General features: G+C 35.6%; 1 protein-coding gene across 1 annotated transcript in view; it reads left to right on the top strand.

The window, feature by feature from the left end:
- gpat4 (glycerol-3-phosphate acyltransferase 4) overlaps nt 1-21,459 on the top strand; it is a 79,854-nt gene extending 58,395 nt beyond the window's left edge. The window contains exons 7-13 of the mRNA XM_028799050.2: nt 4,900-4,993; nt 5,574-5,689; nt 9,957-10,012; nt 15,113-15,198; nt 17,366-17,494; nt 19,256-19,335; nt 20,354-21,459. Coding sequence (XP_028654883.1) covers nt 4,900-4,993; nt 5,574-5,689; nt 9,957-10,012; nt 15,113-15,198; nt 17,366-17,494; nt 19,256-19,335; nt 20,354-20,462 — 670 coding nt within the window. The 3' untranslated portion in view covers nt 20,463-21,459. The remainder of the gene's footprint in view (nt 1-4,899; nt 4,994-5,573; nt 5,690-9,956; nt 10,013-15,112; nt 15,199-17,365; nt 17,495-19,255; nt 19,336-20,353) is intronic.
- Nucleotides 21,460-21,888: the final 429 nt, after the last annotated feature.

Raw genomic sequence — 21,888 nt, 5'->3', positions numbered from 1 at the left:
AGTCTCACAATTAAAAGAATGCAAACATATCTTCTCTTCAAAGGAGCAAACAAATCAATAGGGCTGTGTGGCTTTTAAGTATGCGAAGCACCGCGGCACAAAGCTAGAGAGAGAGAGAGAGAGAGAGAGAGAGAGAGAGTGAGAGAGAGAGAGAGAGAGAGAGAGAGAGAGAGAGAGAGAGAGAGAGAGAGAGAGAGAGAGAGAGAGAGAGAGAGAGAGAGAGAGAGAGAGAGAGAGAGGAGAGAGAGGAGAGAGAGAGAGAGAGAGAGAGAGAGAGAGAGAGAGAGAGAGAGAGAGAGAGAGAGAGAGAGAGAGAGAGAAATCAATACGTGCCCTTTTAAGCATGCAAAGCAGCATGTCGCTTCACGAAGCAGCTGCACACAGAAGGTAGCAACGTGAAGATATTCTTTCAGCATTTTTAGACGAGTATCCGTATCGTCTAGGTGTGCGAACAGCCCCCCTGCTCACACCCCCTACGTCAGGATCAGAGAAAGTAAGCTGGGTAGCTTCTCAGCCTTCTGCCAATAGCGTCCCTTGTATGAAATCAACTGGGCAAACCAACTGAGGAAGCATGTACCAGAAATTAAAAGACCCATTGTCCTCAGAAATCCGCGAACCACCAAAAAATCCGCGATATATATTTAAATATGCTTACATATAAAATCCGCGATAGAGTGAAGCCGCAAAAGGCGAAGCACGATATAGCGAGGGATCACTGTATGGCTTTGTTTATTATTCATACTTAATTTTTGAAGGAAAGTTTCATTTACTACTACACATAGATTTCTAAAAACTAATGTTGAACTGATATTTAGCAGGCAGTATGAGCAGAGTGTTTTTCTGGAAGGCAGCAGCCTTTTTGACAATTTATCAGTAAGCTGAAATGAATCAGTTATTTTTTCTGAGATTCTTCCAGGGCCAGGGAAAAAGCTGCTTGATCAAAACTCAGTACTTAGTCATGCTTGAGAACCTGATGTTAAGAATTTTAATTTCCTTAGCCTTTCCTTTCTTACAATTCATCTTAATAAAAAGATGTGTCTGTATGTCTGTTCAGAAATTTGGCTTTTTATAAAAGCTCTTTAAATATAAAATTCATAAGAAAGAAAAGTACTGACTTGGCTGTCATAGTCATAGTTGCGTATTGCTATTGGTGTAAAGGAGCCCCAGTAGTGTTTCTTGACACACTTCAGCTGAATAATTTGTGGGCTGAAAGTCCTGTGTTAGTGTGTCAGAGAGAGGAGTTGCAGTATTGTTCATAATAGCACTCAGTTTTGTTTTAATTCTCTCCTTCGCTACTACCTCTAGGGGTTCCAGAGTGTACCCTTTAACTGAGCTTGCCTTTTTAATTAGCTTGTTGATTTGGTGGGCCTCTCTTGAAGTGATGTTACTAGCCCAGCACACTACTTTGTAGAATATCACACTGGCCATCAGTTATAGAAGATGTGAAGGATGTCACTTCCCACATTAAAGGAATGCAGTCTCTTATGGATAAAGAGCCTGCTCTACCCTTTCTTATATTGTTCCTTTGTGTTCTGAAACTAGTCTAACCTGTCATTAATGTGGACCCCCTTGTACTTGTAGGAGTGGACCTGCTCTACATCCACTCCTTGAATAGTGACCGAACATAAAGGCTCTTTGGTGCAGCGAAAGCCAATAACCAGTTCTTGGCTTTGCTGATGCTAAGATGAATACAGTTCTCTTTCCGCCAAGATACAAAGTTCTACATCTGACTCCTGTATCTGTCTCCTATATCCCCTTTGTCAATATACCCCATAAGCGCAGAATCATCTGAGAATTTCTGCAAGTTACATGGCCTGGTGTTATATTTATAGTCTGAGGTGTAAAGAAAAACGAGACAGAGCTGTTTGTTGTGGTGCTCCAGTGTTTCTCACATCCGTATTAGAAACGTAGTCCTTGAGTCTGCCTGACAGTCCATTATCCAGGACATCATAGGCATATGCATCTGCATATCTCTGAGCTTACCCCTTAACAGGGATGGCTGGATGGGATTGAATGCACTGGAAAAATTAAAAAAACATAATGCTCTCAGTGCTACAAGTTTTGTCCAGGTGAGAATAAGCCTTGTGGAGCAGACACATAAATTGCATCCTCCACTCTAATCTTTACCCGATAGGCAGACTACAGTGGGTCCAGGTGGTCTACCACAAAAGGACTTGTATAGTCTAGGACCAGTGTTTAATAGGTCTTCATAATGTGAGGCGTTAAGTGCCACTGGTCTGTAGTCATTAGGTGAAGAGGCGGGCACTTGCCTTCTTTGGAACAGGAAACATGTAGGATGTTTTCCACAGCATTGGCGCGTTCTGAAGCCTTAGGGACAGACTGGACAGGTGACAGAGGACACCACAAAGTTGGTCAGCACAGGCTTTAAGAACTTTAGGACTAACTCCATCTGGTCCCACAGCTTTTCCTATGTGTAGCTTCCTCAGTTGTCTCCTTACTTGGTCTTTGGCTATGAACAGCACACAGTGATGGTTAGAGGTGGACTTGTCACTGACCGTTCCAGTTGACGTGGAAGGATTTGTTGATTTAGTAGGGATGGTGTGGGGAGATTGGTCATTAGAAGAAGGTGGCAGTGGGAGGGAATATCTATTAAAAATTGGTTCATGGCGTTAGCTTTGTCCACTTCCCTTCTACCACCAGAGCCATGAATTGCTTGAATCCAGTAATTACACCCAGTCCATTCCAGATATCTTTCATGTTATTTTGAGTAAGTTTCTTTTCAATTTTAGCTTTATAAGCTTCTTTTCCTTCACTCAAATTCTTCAGAGCCACTTTGTCTCCAGATTTGAATGCTGTCATTTACCTTTTAATGCCTTAGTAATCCAGGGTTTATTGTTTGGAAAGCAGTGCACTGTCTTTGTACCACTGTATCAACACAGAAGTTAATATAGTCTGTGATAAAGTGACAGTCTTCCAGAATTGTTCCCATTTGACTCACATGCCATTTCCCAGTCTGTCATTAGGAAGCAGACATTCAGAGCCATTTTATCCTCCAGGCTTCACTTCCTCACTGTTCTGGTGGGAACAGGTTGCCATCTAATAACAGGCTTGTAGCTGGGAATAAGATGAATTAGTATGCGATCAGATTTGCCTAAAAGAGCAAATAGATTACACTTAAATCCCTTTAACATTTGAATGCAGCAAGTCAAGCTTTCTATTTTCTTGAGTGGAACAGGTCACAAACTGATAGAAATTTGTCACCATTTCTTCCAAAGTGACATGGCTGAAGTCACCACATATTATAACTGTGGGGTCAGAGTGAGTCATCATTAAAGTGTTGATGACAGAATGAATCATTTCTGTTGCTGAGTCCCCATTTGTGGAGGGAGGAATATATGCATTAATAAGGATAATGTAATTTATCTCCCTGGGTAAATAATGTGGACGAATACCAACAGCCAGAATTTCAGTGTCTGAATTACAAACTGTAGTTTTAACCCCTCTCCTCGTTCATATAGATGACAAGTATCCTTCTAGTGTTTATTCCACACCACACAAGGATCTGCTCAAATAAGATGAAATCCATCCATCCTGCATTAAAACAGTGTCGGGTATTTCAGGTTTAACCCAGCTCTCTGTAAAGCACAAAATGCCTCTACTTGTATACTCCATGGCCACCTATAAGTGGAAACCATTCATCTGTCTTATTTAACTTTTCTTATTATAATAGATGGTAGACCAATCACCCTCTCAGTCTGTGGACAAACGGCTCCTGCAGTAAAGTGTAGCTGAGCTGCTTAGCTGCTCACAATTGTGGTGCAAGAAGCTGATTACGTGAGCATTTAATACACCTTGCTTTCAGGTTCTCGGTGCCTTACTGTTTCAGGTGTTGTAGCCATAAGGCAGCCTTTGTTCGGGTCTTCTCCGTTACTCCATTCGAGTTTTACAGCCCATTTGAATGTCTCAGTCATTCAAAAAGATGATGCATCACCAAAATTTGTAGTCATAAAATGCTTTGATTTTGTCAATTTAATAGATGGAGCATCACAAGTATTAACACTGCTTTTACAAATCCCATGCTAAACGGCATAGGCATTGCATGATGCATTGCAAACGTTAATGCTGAGGTCTATGTTGATTACTTAGTTTGTACACCCGTTATAGGATGCATAGAGCACAGCTATAAAAGCATTAATAGGTTTAACCTCGTCATTTATTTTTACATAATCTAATTTATTGCTGGTGCATTCCTGAACTGCATCAAAAATATGACCTTAAAGTGATTTATATTGGTTTCACTAAATTATGTATGCATTTAGATTTTTGCCTTCTTTCTGCAAGTCAAGATTTGAAAAAAATTACACATGTTTAAAGATTTTCAAAGTCACTGCTGTATACAGTATGTTCAACAATCTGTTTTGAGTTGTTAGGTTATTTAGTGTGTTCTGTTTTTTTTTTTTGTTTTTTTAAATGTGTGAAGGGTATTGATGCAATCAGTCAGATTTCTTTCACACTAACAATATTAACTGTTCAGCAGGTGATTTTCTTTTTCTTGTATGTGCCTAATTTTCCAGCCAACTAGATTGTTTTGACCATCACCTTGTATCAAATATGAAGTGATGATACCAATGTTGCAAGGCCTTTGTTGGAAGTTGCACTGATGTGCTTCTAGTGCCATCTTTTGGATGAATATAATACTGCAAGCCAAGTTACTGTCCAACTGATTCTGGTGAACTGAAAGATAATAATACTGTATATTTTTTAAAGTGCCGAAATTCAGATGGTGAAATGGAGTTATTTTGTTTCTTGCCAAGATTTTATACCTGCATGGAAAACATCCTTTTAGATGACAAGCAAAAATTAATGTAACTTGTTTTTTGTTTGGTTTTAGTTTAGCCCTTTCTTATCTCTCTCATTTCTCCTTGCCTTTTTTTTCAGAGAGAACAGACCAAAAAACGGAGGGATATGTGTGGCAAATCACACTTCCCCAATTGATGTCATTATCCTTGCCAGTGATGGTTGTTATGCTATGGTAATTCACATTTTGTGTAATTGTCTTTAAAGTAAGAGTATTTGCTGTATTTTAGAATAACCAATTCCTGATATGCATGCAGGTTAGCACTAGAAGTTCTTTGCAAATAGCTCAAAACATTTAAATATATGAAGTTTTAAGATGTGACACATTAGTTTAAGAATTGTTTAGATGAAAGCTAAATCTTCCCAAATTAGTAGGGTAGACTGCAAATAAGAAAAAAGGTTATAGAACATTTGAATGTTTAGTGTTTAAGTGATTTCACATTGTATTCAATTGGCACAAAGAAAGTATTCTGTGTTATAATTTAATCGTTTAAATCTTTGTCTCTACTGGTTTAAACTTATCGATAAATTATCAGTCCTACTTTCTCAGACAACCGAAGAATGCAAGGTAATCTACAGTGTCATTCAGGCAGTCAATGACGATCACTGAAATCCTCCCGAGTATTATATTAGCCATATTTCATTTTTTTGTTAAACCAAGCCTAGTGTTTAATATTTCTTTTTAGGCTCAGGAAGACAGAATAAAAAGACCAGCAGGCTGTAATATTTAATATTGGTTTTTTGACATGCAATAGGTTGGTCAGGTTCATGGAGGCTTAATGGGAATTATTCAGAGATCCATGGTAAAGGCTTGCCCACACATTTGGTTTGAGAGATCCGAAGTTAAAGATCGCCATCTAGTAGCCAAAAGGTAATTTATTTTATAGGTTCTTTTTACATGTTTAACAGTGTTCCTCATGTTGCCACTTTGTCATTTCAATGTATTTTTCTTAGCTCTTTGCTGTTTAAATCTCATAAAACATTACTCAACAAATTAACAGAAACAATGAATGCATAACGTGCCCTTTTCACATTTTAGTTTGATCCCTTTCATGTTTTCAGTTTAGAGTTGTTTCATTTGTCAATCCCTACCATATGTTACGACTCTGTGTCATTGTGTGTCAATGATTGTAAATGTCAATCAATTTATCACTTAAAGTAACTTTGCCAAGTCCAAGGATAACCCAAGAATGTCTCGCTTCTTTTTTTATAGTCTCATTTTTCAATTTATGCTTCATTTTTGTACACACCTGATGTTTTATTTGATTTTCATTTATTACACACCAGTAACGGTGCACTGCACGATAACGTTTTTTGTCGGCATCTTTTCGCGTTAAAAATGATTAAGTCAGTGTGTGTGTTGCAATTGCTTAGTTCGTTTTCTTTAATTTTTCATTTAAGCTGGCACTTAAGTCTTCAATCTGCCTCAAGAATGATTTAAGATATGAAGAGGTAGGGGAAGTGACGGCGAAGATGGTAGGGATGAGAACGGCGCCCATATGCATGTGCCACACCTCCACCCTGCTGGCCACTGCTGAGAGTTGATTCTACAATAAAATAAAAATAAAAAGAGGCATAACCTTGGAGGTCAATCATCACTCCAAAAGCGGATATTAGACGTCACACAGTATATATGTACCAAATTTCAAGTCAGTAATCAAACTGTTTACATGCTACAGGTGATATAAAATCCTGGACAGACAAACAAACAGCCACAGTAGCATATTATATATAAAGATTACCTGGAAAATGAGTGTTAAATATGAAAAAACTAATGCATTAATTATTTAAATGAAAGCTGTAAATTAGATCTGATTTTTTTCAGGAAGTGAGTGACATTTAAGAGATGAAGCTTGAAGGAAGTTAAGGAGGAGGATTTGTAATCTGCTACTGTAGTGTTAAAATGTTACTTTGTCCTGCAGTGTGAAATGCATTCATTATTTGAATGAAAACATGTAAAAATTAATATATTTTTTGAAACTTGATAAAGGAAACAAATGTTTGCTTTTTTGTGACTTCATATTGAAGACCTTCTCAGTATATTTAAAGAATACATTTAGAAAATATATAGTATTTAATAAATATGGGAAGGTTTAACAGTCTTAATATTTTATACATATCAGAGATACTGAAGGCAGTCTTGTCAAAATATTTATCACTGTATTGTCATGGGCATCACCTGCATGCAGTAAACCTGATATGCTTGCCCATTTGCTGAAACAAGTTTGTTAATGAATAGGTTTTCTGTGATGAAGCTCCATGCTAGTCTGAATGCTAATTGTATTGTAAATCATAACAACAGCTTGCTTCCATGTTACAGAATGAAAGGGAAATAGATAAGGCAGATATGCACATGGGGCAGTGCAGTGGTAGTGCTGCTGACTCTCAGTAATGAGACCAAGTTTCACGTCCTGGTTCCTCCCTATTTGGAGTGTGCATGTTCTCCCCGTGTCAGCTTGGGTTTCCTCCATGTGCTTCAATTTCCTTCCAGAGTCCATAAACATGGTGTTTGGCCCTAGAGGGTGTTTTTTTTGGGAGTGCTGGTGTTAGTCCATCGCAGGGTGAATACAGGCGCTCTGTCCAGGGTTTGTTCCTGCCTAGTGCCCTATGCTAGCTGAGGTAAGCTCCAGCAGGTCACTACGACCTTCTTCAGGACTGAGAGAGAGAGAGAGGGAGGTTGGGAGCTAAGTGAGTTAGAAAATGACCGACTGACACACATGCCTGTGCAGCAGGAAACTAAAATATGAATGGGTGCTCAAGACTGTAAAACAGATCAATATAAATGTCCACATTGTACAAGAAGTCCACAAAATTGATTTAATTATTAAATGAATTAATTACTAATTAAGCTGGCTAAGAGATTTTGATAAGTTATTCCTTTACAATGTTTTGAAACTTTATTTTTTTACCTTTAGCAGACATGTAGTATACTGGAAGATATCTCAGCTTTACATCTTCCATAACATTGTTTCAAAATTTAAATTGAGTTCATATTTTAATTTACATAAAATATTGATATATTGTTTAGCTTTGCATGTGCTAATGGAAACTGTATAATTTGTGACAGAACTCTAAAATGCAATATTAAATGATGGCACATTACAAAACACATACAAAATCTGTGCAAGCTTAAAACAAAGTTTCAGAAAATGATTTTCAGCCACAACCGGTTCCTTTTATAATTCTGTTGATTTTGTAAAGTGTCTAGTGCTAGTCTAGTGCTTTAAGATGCACTTATAAAATATTGACAGATTGATATAGCCAAAACAAAACATTTAGGGCAAGATGTTAAAAGAATGTATGATATAAATATAAATGATGTTGATACTACATACCAATTCATTGACAAGACTCAACTAATGACTTGATTATAATATGTTCTCAGTATCAAATATCAGGTAAGCTGATTTGTGTTTTCTGTTAAATAAAATAAGTTGTGTATCATGGTACCAGAGAGTGATGACATGTTGCAAATAAGAATTTCACGATTTTCTGTACACAGAGAGACACAGTACTTCTGCTACTGCTACTTTTACTGTTATTGCCAATGGAGTATTAGAAATTCATGTCGTTTCAAACATTTAAAAAGTCCATCATAAAAGTTTTCAAGCTGCTTCCCAAGAGTAAATCAGATTTTTTTTTCAATATATCTTTGCAACCAAGTGCTAACCTTTATTAATACTAAAAATGGCAAAGTGCTGCTTAACAAGTAGAAGACCCAGTGTGTTTTAAAAACCACACAGTTAGAAGACTTGTGAATGGGGAATGATTTTGTTTATTTTGGTTCATTTCAGGAGGTAGTTTAAGTTTTAAATGACATCATAGAACAAAAGAACAACCATGAGTCAGTGGAAGCTGTTTTCCTATTTGAGTCATTCTTTTTTTAAAAAAATGCTAGAATTTACCAAAATAATGAACTTTGAGTGACCTCTAAATTAAAAACTGCAGTATTTTAAATTAGAAATCCTATTTAAATTTGAAGTAAGCACAAGATAGAGAATTGTACCAAAGAAGATAATTGCATCCAAAAAGATTCAGAAAATGTTTATGGAAAACAATAAGACCTTTAAAGACACCGTATAATTCTTTTATTTATTCAAAACAAGCCTGGTAGGGATTTAAACGAATTAGTTAATATAAACAGACAAAAAATCATGACTTAAAATGACATTATTTTTACAAATGATATGAATTCCATTATATAGTTCATACTAATGTTTGTATTTTAAACCTAAAGATGCCATCAGCAAATTAAGGCATCATCCATCCATCCATCCATCCTCTTCCGCTTATCCGAGGTCGGGTCGCGGGGGCAGCAGCTTGAGCAGAGATTCCCAGACTTCCCTCTCCCCGGCCACTTCTTCTAGCTCTTCTGGGAGAATCCCAAGGCGTTCCCAGGCCAGCCGAGAGACAGTCCCTCCAGCGTGTCCTGGGTCTTCCCCAGGGCCTCCTCCCGGTTAGACGTGCCCGGAACACCTCACCAGGGAGGTGTCCAGGAGGCATCCTGATCAGATGCCCGAGCCACCTCATCTGACTCCTCTCGATGCGGAGGAGCAGTGGCTCTACTCTGAGCCCCTCCCGGATGACTGAGCTTCTCACCCTATCTTTAAGGATAATCCTTTGTCTGCATATATTTAAATAATTGTGGATGCAATTAGATCACAGTTTAAATATGTAAGTCAAGACATGATCCAATGGCAGGTGTTCTAAAACTTCAAAATGCACAGAGCAGTTCTTTCAGCCTTTTTAAAGTCTGTTTCAGTTGTCAATACTGAATAGGGTTTATTTTGATTAGCATTTGCACAAAACTAGCAAACTATTTTTGGAATTATTTATATTGAATGTAAGCAATAGACAGTAGGAAGTAGGGTTCAGTAAATCTTCCATATATGTTGTGTTTTTAAACTATTGTAATATTCTTTTATTACTTTAAAATAAACAGCCATCTCCAATCATTTAGTTCCATATCTCTCTCAAATAAAAAAAGTGTTGTATATATGGCTTTTGAATGTTGACATTAATAAGTGCGGGTTTCACACACACAACAATAGTGCAGTACTGAAAAACATAATGCCTACCTCACTTTGAGAATTAATTTTGAACAAACACTATGTTCTAACTTTTAGTTTATGTTGCAGGTTAAGTGGTCATGTTCAGGACAAAAACAAACTCCCCATCCTTATATTTCCAGAAGGTAAATTATATTTTCTATATAAAATATAAAAAGTATCTAGAAGGTGGTAGTTCTTTATATTTATTCAGATATTTTACTTTCTTAAAATGTCCATGTGCAGATATTTAATTCTACTGACTATAGCTAAGGTGTATTGTGTATTGTACTTTAATGTTTTTTTATTTAACTTGGTTCCATAGAAAAAAAAAAATCCTTAATTTGACTGAAGTTAATGAATATATTGGGAATCTTAACACTAGAATTACCAGAGCCTACGAAAAAACCCGTAGTTCCGGCCCACCTTAAATCTTTTCGCACCTCTCCACCAGCGTCTTTTGCCCTGTAAATGTGCCGATAAAGACAAGCAGCCTACTATTCCATTCCCCATATTCCAGTTCTCCCAGCTCATCATGCCTTGATAATCTGGGAGTGAAGTGCTGGAGTTTTAGAGTGGAAATAATAGATTGTTATTTGGAACACATGCATTTCATGTGTGTTCCGTTTCTACAATAATCTGTGTAAACACATTTTTAAAACAGAAACTTTTTCATATTTTAGTAGTAAATGACAAAATGTAGGCATGCACTATATAATATATGAAGCCTGAAGTCCAAAGAGCAAATAAACATTTTCACAAAATGTTCAAGGATAAGACAACAGCTTCCGTGGTGTAGCGGTAAGATTTGATGACTTGTAATCAAGAGTCCCCGGTTCGATCCCGACTGCCTCCTATGTTTGCCGTTTTCAGTAGTGAGCTGCTCTTATTGTTAATATTATACAGTACACACATACATTTGGTTTGCGTCTGTAACAGCTGATGTACATTTATAGGACTTGTAAAAGTTACTGTTTTTTTTTTTTTTTTTTTTTCTCCCACTTTTATTCTCTTAGTCACGATTGCGATACATACTACCGCCCTAGGGATCTGATGCTGTTAGTTTTTTATTTGAAACTAGCAATAACTGTAGATGTGAGTGGTGTTTTGAGGCAATGGAACTGGACATTCTCTGATCTGGAGGGATAAAAGCTGACACACAAACGCTGGTGAATCTGCCTTCTTCATATCTTACCGTCACTTGATTTCTTTTTATTCAGTTTTATTGAGTGTTCCTGCTCACAATAAATTAGTATGCACCTTATGGTCTATGATGTCAAAAAAAACAAAAAAACAACGAAGACATAGATATATGATATTTGGAATTATTCATTTTATGACCTGTATAGTACATTTCTGAAAACATTGTGGCACAGATGCAACATTATTCATATTATTCATATTCTTTCGCATAACATCTTGCGGTTGTAATCCGTGACCATGTGGTACCCCCTAATACAAACCCCCCCACCCCCCCGATCTTGCCAGTCCTCACATGTTGCTGTATAGTGCTGTTTCTTTTGTACTCCGGGACATGCAGAGGAAAGAATAGTACAGAGAGGTCATATATTGCCTCTTTCTTTCAGGTGTGTAACAGAAACCACACAATAGAGAGAAGTGTGTAGATTGCAACAGGTACACATGTCGTAAATGTAGGAAGGACGGTCCTTGCGTGTGTGTGAACTGTTAACATTTGAATTTGATGATTGCATATAGCGCTGAACTGACCTCTAAATTTTATTATTCTGTTTCTTAAAACAAGAGTACTTCAGTTAGTTACAAGTCTCATGCCTGGAAACCCCCTTCTATAGAGTTAAAGTTTAGAAAATAAAGCAGAAGCCTTATCAGATTATCTGATTAATTACAGATATTGCTAAAGGAAAATTGATGATCAGCCAAATTAAAAATTATCTTACAATACTGCCTTTTTGATTTCTCCAATATGTTTTTTATTAAATTTGTGCATAACACGTCACTTAAAGTGTGTGATGCTGAGTATTGGTTGGCATAATGAATTGAGTATCAGCAAGCATGATTCATTTGGTAAAAAATGTGTAATCAGTTCAGTTATTTATTGTCATGTATACAAAGTACACAAGAACACATGTACACACATGACTGGCACATACCATGCTGCCATCTTGGTATGAATCTTGCTCTTTAAGCTCTATAAAATATAATAACACAGAATGTAATAGGTAAAAAGCAGCCCCAGTCATAATCACATGGCATCAATGGTTCATGATTTCAGCTAGGTAAAAAAAAACCTAAAATCAGCTGGAATGTCATTACAATTTTTTTCACACAACTTGGAGTGATTAGCTACACATCCTATACCATTTTCCACATAAAAGAGAAGATTGCACAGAGTGAAAGTGGTAAGCTGCAGGTGAAGAGATACCGTGCTTTCAGGCAGAACACTAGTGACATGTCTAACAATGTATGAAAATACGACAGTAAATGCGTTAGTTCATTTTCTTTGCTTAATTTTGTCTGAGATTTCCCTAAGACTGTAGCTGATATTGGACTGATGCATCGTGGAGCTTGACTGTATATGAGGTGCAGTATAGGAAAAATATTCACATAACTTCAGTGTGCATCTGCTTTTAAAGTACTGTATATGTAAGTGATTCAGCATGTGTTCCAGCACTGCGTATAGAACAATTGATTCAAGTACATGTAGTGTAAGGAAAAATATGATTTGAGTATGCAAGTGCTGCTGTGGCTGATGAATGTTTTGAATCACAATCACAGTAGTTTGACAGCATATGCATATCAAATCAGATGATTTCATGGCATACTGACTTGTCTGCTGCAATATGTCACACTTGGCACACATTTGTGCAGAGCATCATTTGTTATAAGCTATTGCAGCACATAAATGTTCATGAAACAAAACTGGATGGATTAGAGGAGGAAAATATGTAACCTGAAGCTATAATGAAGCTACTGGCTAGCTGGTGGTGCACCTACGGAATATTGCCATTGTAAGCAGATAAACAGACAGGAAATAGATCCTTCCCTCAAGAAAACAGAACCAAGAATCTGAAATAAAGTTTATTGCTTCCATTTCACCTTTGTCACAAGCATGCCTCAGAAACTTGGAAGGCATGTTTTCTTAAATAAAAACTGTTGTGACTTTGCCTTCGAACCAAATGTAAGGCTTTCTTTTTTTAACATGTTTGGACTGCTGCCTCTTCAGCTGCATTTCAAAAGTCTGTATTTTTTGAAATCTATAAGAAAAATGCCTTACTTTATAGCAGAATTTCATATAGCAAATTAAAATATACCATGATTATGAAGAACTAGCTTCAAATTAAAAAATACCAAACTTATCCTTTTAATATAAAATTCATAGGTTATTTCGTAAATATTATTTACCTCAAAGACTTTAAAGTATCCCTTTCTATTATGAAGAGCAACAAACAGTTCTTTTCCAGATTAAACTGATTCTCACTACCCATGTTAGGAGTGTGTTCTGTCTTTAGGATATGTTCACCCTTGTGTTCCTTAAATTAAAAATGAATGTCCTTATTTAGTAAATATTGTCCACCTTTGGTATGACACGCTGAAGTATAATTGCATTTTTTAACATATTACTCCAATACTTTAAATTTGTTTGTTTATATTTCATAAGAAATGAAGTGTGTCTTAGTTGACAGTACCTGTCATAGCAAAATCTGAAATTGTCCACATATGGTATGTTTTTGACAGCCAAAGCCCATAGTCCAATTAAATTATGTGTTAGAATATTATATTTCTTTGCGAGCATGCTTCATACAATACTTGAGCCTTGCACAAGAAAATCCAAAAGATACCATACCTGCGTCAGAGGAGTTTATATTTAATAAAATATTGCATTTGATTTTTTCATAGATGTTTGTTACTTAAAATGAAAATTATTTATTTAATATATTGAATGAATCAAAGGAAATAATTATTTCAAAGTAGCAGAATTTCCTGTTGTAGTACATTAATATTCACAATTCAGAGTAAGGAGAGTACTTCTAAAACAACTGCAAAATATGTAGAAGAGTGGCTTATAATTGATAATCATTTATACTGAATCACATAGTCAGTAGTATAGTTTTTCTTGAAAGATTTTTATGCTTATAAAAACTAATATACCATTCCTATCTAGCAGAGAATTTAGATATATTGTACTTAATTGTAGTAATGTTTGTCTGTGTTGTGTGCTGAAATTTGACCTTGCAGTAAGTGCCACAAGGTTTATTGGTCATGACAGATGTAAAAAAGTTAGATGCAACTGATGTTTCCCATGAGTGTTTCTTTGCCAAAAAGAATTTGATTGATTTATATCACTGTTGCATTCTCAAAAAAAGTGTAGAAAAGTGCTTCTTTTGTATTTCCTGGAAAAAGGGTACAGAACTGTCAATAAGCAGATGTTCTTGTGAGATAATGTGGAATTCAGCCAGAATTCACTTCATTTTTAATCACCATGATTGTTAAAATTTTATAAAAGCAAAATTAATGGAATTTCTTCATAATTCATGATGCTGTATTGCAGTGTTTTTAACTTCAGTTAATTTGTAGTTCTGACGTTTTTACTTTTTCCGAGTATTTGAAGGTAAGGCTTTCTGGGTTCTCTTAAGTACCATAAAGAGCAATGCTTTAGCATCATTAAAATTGATTAAATTAGTCCCAAACTCTTTACATAAAAATCCTCCTTACCTACAGCAGAGAAACAGATTATTTGTTAGTAATGTATATATTAAATGTAATTGTTACTACGATGGACAAACACAAACTCAGAAAACTGACTATGTAAGTCAGCATTCTAGCTAAAGCATACTATACAGTTCATAGGTTTTTTGGCAGTCTTCCTCCTCGCAGATCGGAATAATCATTCTTTTTTTTCACTGACTTCTTGAAGTAGGTCATTAGAAGAATCTAGGAAGATAATTGTTTGAATATTTTTTCACTATTTTTAGTATCTGTGGCTTTTGAGTAGTATTTTGTCTTGTAGATAAAGACTGTTCCAGACTCTACCAGTATGAGTGCTAATGGTCCTGTAACACCATATACTAAAAAAAAAAAAAGCATTTTTCTTAATGTATGGTGAATTCAACATATGTGCAGCAAATGTTTGATTTTTTTTTTTTTTTTTTAAAGATTTTAAAGAGATGCTTGCTAAATATTCACTTTTGGTTTTAGCCTATTTTGTTCATTCTTTGTGAAAATCGTGATGTGTATTGGTTGTACTTTGTTCTTTCTCATTTTAACAGGAACATGCATTAACAATACATCAGTAATGATGTTTAAAAAAGGAAGTTTTGAAATTGGAGCCACAGTATACCCAGTTGCAATCAAGGTAGGTCCAAATTCCAGACACCCTGATATCTTCCAAAGTTCTAAATTTTGTCTGCTTTGTTTTGTTCAGTGTAGTGTCACAGTGATAATTACCATACAAAAACAATTTATTTCTTGTATAGCCCAAAACTACACAAAGAATGCCACAATAGGCTTTAACAGGCCCAGATTTTTGACAATCTTTCAGCCTTGAATCTCTGAAAGATGATTAAAAAAACTTCCAAAAAACTTTGTTGGAAAAAATGAAAAAAGTCTTGTGAAGGGAAATCTTGAGAGAGATCATAGTATCCTTACCAAGATCATGATGTTCTTCAACTAATTTTGTGTGCTATTTCCTTGTACATCCAAAAGATGTGCTTGATAGGTTAATTTTCAATCCTAAAACTGAACAGTATGAAGGAACATAGTTGTGAACACAGCTGTACACTATAGTGAATTGGGTGCCCAGTCCAAAGTTGTATCCTGCCTTGAACCTAATACTGCTGGCAGTAGCTCTAGCCTCTTCCAACCCTAAAGTTGGGTTAAATAGATGGATTGAATGAATTAAAGGATAACTGGTCTGAATGGCAATGAAGATGCCTCAGTTGTAGAGGTTCTCAGCCACTGTGTGTATGTAAATTTTTCTTACGCTGCTAATTATTTGGTTTTCTCCCACATTAAGAATATTTACACGTTAGATTAATTGGTTGTTTTAAATTGTCTCTGCAGCAGTAGTAGTAGTAGCAGCAGAAGAATGAGTGTTACATTTGAGTTAGTATGTTCTATAATGGAATGGCATGTAGTCTGGGATCAGTTTCTCTTTCATCTGTGATGCCAGGATGGGCTCTGTCCCCTTCATCCGGCATCCCAGTACTGAAAGAAAGAGGTTAAAAATTAATATTATTTTGTCTTGCTTACACACACCTCTGGGTTTCCTTAGCTCCCCAATTAGGATTAATGAATGCATATACATTCCTTAGGTATAAAATACATAGAGGGGAAGAAAATCTAAGTCTCCATTTCTTCTTCAGCTTATTATAATTAGCCCTCTTACAAATAAGGGCATAAAAGGCTCTGAAGAGTTTTCCTATTTGTGTACATTCACATTTTTAGTGGTTTAAATCTTCTTTGTCAAAGTTATACTATATAAACATTCATTTTTATGCTTTTTAGTGGCAGTAGTAGGCCTATGTAGCATTCTAATATAAATTCCTACTTGCAAACTCTCTATAGAAAGATAGTTAATCTCAATTCATGAATATAGTGTTCTTTATGTAGCATATTCATTTTATGATTAACCCATATAAAATAATAGCCAGAGGTGGTATATGTTAATGGGTGAGCCATGGTATACAGTATCTCACCATTCATCTACTTTTTCATGTGTTTGTGCTTTGGTATCTTTGTGTTTTTTTTTTTTTTATTTGACACTGCGTGTGATAAATGTATTAGTAATGAAAAAGAGTGGGTATTATCATAAATATGGTGGAAAATGTGAAGCAAAAGTTTAGTTTAGAATGAATGGCCAAGTGATTGGTAAATTATCTGTACATACAAAAGGAAAACACTCCGTTCCATTACCTGATATCTCTTACCTGGGATCATAAAGTAATGCTGTAATATGAAAAGTTCTGTTTCCTTCAATACACTTTCCTGCTCCTACTTCTTCATTCAGGTATACTTTACATGATATGATGTTTGTGCCCTTAGCATAAGAGATGCTGTAAAAAGTTTTTTCTCTTCATACATAGCAATTGTTATACTTGGGTCTTCCAGACATGTAGCCTTTATGCAAGTAAAAGGCTGTCTATATTTAGTTGATGTAAGCTTTTGCAACACTTATTGTAATCCCAGAATGCTAAACATTGTCAAGAATGCATGAATCATTTGTAGCTAGCAGCTTCAGTGTAAGACCACTTAGATGATTATCAACACATTTATTTGGCCTTTCTGAAACAGACTTACCAGTTGTACAAATGTATTTTGGTTTCCATAATGCTAAAAAGTGCCAAGTGAGCATGAATTCTCAGTGTTTGTTCATACTAAAGTAGTGGCTTAAGAGTAAGGCATATGTAAATACCTTTACTTCAATTAAGTTATTTTAACATTTCTTTATGGTGTTTATTCATAGAATGAAAACTAATGTTGAATTATTCATGTTGTAAATTAATATTTTTTTTTCCTTGCAGTATGACCCTCGATTTGGGGATGCTTTCTGGAACAGCAGCAAATTTGGTATGGTCAACTACCTCTTGAGAATGATGAGCAGCTGGGCGATTGTTTGCAGTGTTTGGTATCTTCCTCCTATGGTCCGAGAGGTTAGTAACAATTCCAACACTACTTAGATGAACAAGAAGAACCCATAATTAGTAAAATGTTTTTTAATCTAAATACAAGATTATAAGGAGTTTTAATATTTGGGGAGCCTCCCTTGTGAGCTTACCTGGTTGTTCAACTTTGTAATGAACAACAGGGTACATGTATGACATGAAAGTATGCAATGGAATGCATCATTTTATGGTTAAGAGCTCTAGTAGGCTCAACCTCATCACATTAAATTGATAATTGCAGTCTGTGATGCCCTCTCAAGTATAGTAAACCTATTCAGTTGGGGCAAGGCTCTGATAAAAAAAAATGTCACAAAAGAAATATGTTGAAGTACAGAATTTATTAAAGAGAACTATATGTTTCACAGTGCTCAGTGAGAAAAAATAGTTTTGTCCTTTAGACTCGACAACTATTTATGCCACCTTTATCAGCAATACTGTAACAATGTGTTTCCTGTAGTAATTTAACAGCCTTTGCAGAATGCGGTCTTTAAGCTTTAATCCATGAACTGCTTCTCCAGATCTTTCCACAACATCTTTAATAGGAATTTGGTTCAGACTTTGACTTGTATGGTTATTGGGGATTTCTTTTGATCTTAAGATGATGTGAATCTTAAATGTGTGCAGCTGCAACATGTCTTTGATAAGAACCAGTCCAAGCTAGTTGTATTTATTTTGGGATGGGGCGTCTTATGCTGCTTCATGAATTATTTATTTTCTCTTCCCCCAAAGCCTTTTAATAGTGTTATTGAATGCTGTTGGGGTTTAATTTCATGGACAATTTCCTTGAATTAAATGTTTGTTATTAAAGTGTATGGGTGATTTTGAATTTTAATTAATGCTGTTTTTGCTGCAGTTGTTCCACAACATGTGATGTCTATTGCGTGTTGGCATTGAAATCTTCACAACTTTGTATGACCTATAACATTCTTTTTTGTGCTTTTTGATTTTTCTGTTCTTTCTGATCTCCTAGCTCAATTTTTTGACTGAATTTACCCCCCCCCCCCCACACACACACACACACTTATTGCGCTTGTGACACTTTTTTTTTTCTCTTTTTTGACTTTAGTTTTGACCATTGCTTTGTTCTTTAACTACGTCTCATTTTCTGATCCTAAATTGTTTTGCTCATATTTCCAACAAAACAGTATACCAGACTGTCTAAATAAGGCATTGTTGGTAACAACTATTTTTAAACAACTGAACATAATCCACCTTTATAAAAAAGATGTCCATTCAGTTGCTTTGTCTCTCATCACAAACATTTATAATAATAAAATGCATTGCATTTGTCATTCTAATGGATGGTGCATCACAAACATTAACACTGTTTTTATTAATCCCATACCAAATGGTGTATGGTGCTGCACATGTAACAGGTCTACATTGATTACATAGATTTTAACCTTGTCTTAGATGGGTAGCACTGTTAGTTTTAATGATAATTGGACCTAGTTTACCAACTAGGGGCTGTACGAGTACCTTTTTCAAACCTGACTATTGAATGATTATTTTGCACACCAAGAAAATGAAAGAAGCACCAAACTTCATATATATTTTTTCCTCACAGACCTGTAAAGAGATTTTAATAAATGCAGTGTAAGAAATATGCAATAATGTAGAACATTTCTCAGGAGTTGTTCATTTTAATGGCACTATTTACAGTATATACTCAAAGGAGTTAAAGTAGTTAAACAAAAGCCTTGTATAAGGGGTTAGCAGATGAGATAAACTGGCTTCCTCTTTCCACAGGAAGGGGAGGATGCTGTCCAGTTTGCTAATCGTGTCAAATCTGCAATTGCACATCAAGGTGGCTTGGTAGACTTGCTATGGTAAGTATGCCATCTTTTTGTCTTCTCTCAAATACACATTTGGTGATAGAATGTAGATGACTTCCTGTTGGGCTACACTTACTATGTATACTGTATAGCTGACTTCAAGAAAATTATGTGAACTTATTCACAAGTAGTATTTTGCAATATCATGTAATTGTAATTTTTCTGTAATGTTTAAATATTTTTATTGCCGTTTTGCTGAAACTAAAGTCCTGATATTTGCCAGGTGATGGCAGAACAGTCACTAAACCTAAATTTTACTAAATATACAGGATCTAAAATATGGAGGTCACTCTAACTCCAGACTTGTTTCATGAAGAGCATCAGTTATATGGGTGGAATGGTTTAAATTATGCATAGCATTGCAGAGTCTTTATATTTTATGGTTGCACACCTTGCCATTTATTCAACATCCTCTGTTACATTTTTTCTTTTTCCACTAGAATTTTGTACATTTAAGTGTTTAATTTCCCATCAGGACAAGTTTCATTAATTAGTTTATCAGTTCAGACACATGTTTAAGTTTGCTTCCTTTGGTGCTTTTATTTTGATTAGTCCATTTACTAATGTTGGCAGAATGCAAAGATGAAAGAAGCCTTATCTGTACAGTGAAGATAAAGAAATATGATTTATTGAACTCTTTTTTCAGCTCCTCTTATTACAAGCTAAACTGTAGATACTTTAAAATACAGTGTGTGTCCTTGTTAACTGGAAATAAGACCCTTTCAAAACCAATATCATGGAGATTTTATTTACCGTAATGTGTAACACATGAACAAAGGGTTATTTAGTTGATGGATGGCAAGTTATCAGTTTATCAGACTTAACTTGTATTTATATTGGCAAGCAGTTATTTTTATTTTTTTTTTTTACTTGCTACATGCTCAGTCCCTCAGATTTTTATACTTCTATAGGCTTTCTCTTCTTACCAAGACGTCCTTCACACTTCATGCTTATTTCCCTGACTCCTAGTTACCATCAGTTCTTACAGTCATACTTCTGATTCTTCCCATAGGGATGGAGGCTTGAAACGTGCAAAAGTCAAAGACACTTTCAAAGAAGAACAACAGAAACTCTACAGTAAAATGCTTGTTGGAAACCAGGCAGATCGGAGCCGATCCTGAGCTCTTCCTACTTGTGCAACCTCTTGGAGCCATAAAAGGGCTAAAAGAATCTTGTGACGCCACCTAGGATGCTGACTTTTCAGGAGAATGGATGAACCAAATGGGGTTGCTTTGTTTGACTGATCTAGCTGGTCTGTTTCTGTTTGAGCTACACAAACGTCTGATTGAATTCTTTCAGACTGGTGACCGTTACAAAGATGAACCTAACAAAAATGGTTTTTTGGGTTCCAACCCTGCCATCAAATGCCTTTTATTTGTTAAAAAAATGAAAAAAAAAAACTTTTTGAATCTAAAGAATTGTTTTCTATAGCAAGGGTGGATTCAAATACTCACTGTCTCATTGCTTTGTTTTATTTAAGGGCCTGGTTTACTGCTGCTTATTGACTTTTTCATTGCTGTGAATATTATGTTCTTTTTCAATTCACGTCCACTGATTAAAATATAAACGCACATCACTAGAAACCAGATCTACGGATCTAGTGGATTTGAATGTTTTTAAAACTTTGTTACGAAGGTGCAAGTTGGGTCTGCATGAGTGTGTCCTCTTTTCTTTTTTTGGATAACCAGCTATGTTTTTTATTATTTTATTATTATTACTTATATGATGTATGTTCTCTCAATTCACTCTTTTTTTTGTTTTGTTCTTATTTAAAACATGATTACAGACAAAATGTAATTTGTTTCCACAGTTATCCGCACAACTTGTAAAATACAGGGCATACTCCCAAGCATTTTTGCCTGTGAGTACTTGTGTGTGTTTGTGTATGTGTTTTATTTTTATCATTGCATAAGACATGGCATGTATTTGCTTGCTAAAAATTAGCAAGACTGCACATGCAACTCTTTGAATTGAAAATTGTTTGTATGACTTTTTTTAATATCTTGCTTTGTTTCAGTAACACCATAAATGTCAATACTGCAACAGCTTTTAAAATGTGTTAATTTGGAAAAAGCAAGTAGTTATTTTAAGATATCAATAAATGGATTCAGGGAACTATTTCAAATTGTTGAAACTTTTTCACCATTTTTTGTTTAGGGTTTACCTTTAGAAAGTTTTCCTCCTCTGTTAATTTTCTGATGCATTGTCCAGTGTAGACAATTCCAACAGTATAGGGAGTAAGGCAAGAACCAGTAATGGACAGGGAACCATCACACACTCTGTCATATTGGGCCAATTCATTACGGAAAATCCTGCCTAACCTGTATAGTCTTTGGCTGAGAAGAGAACATATGGAGAATGTCCAAGCTTCGCAAAGATGGCTTTAAGGGTGAGATTTTAATGCCAGTACTGCAGCAGCAAGAAACACTGCCATTATTCTCCCTTAATAGTTAATTTTTTTTTGTAAATATTCTAAGTAATGCCAACCATCAAAGGTGAGAAAGAAAAGCCACATCCTGTGTCCCCTCTAAGTCTGAAATAGCCAAC

This window comes from Erpetoichthys calabaricus, chromosome 1 (assembly GCF_900747795.2).
Source record: "Erpetoichthys calabaricus chromosome 1, fErpCal1.3, whole genome shotgun sequence".
Classification (NCBI taxonomy): Eukaryota; Metazoa; Chordata; class Cladistia; order Polypteriformes; family Polypteridae; genus Erpetoichthys; species Erpetoichthys calabaricus.
This window is presented reverse-complemented; position numbering and strand designations above follow the sequence as displayed.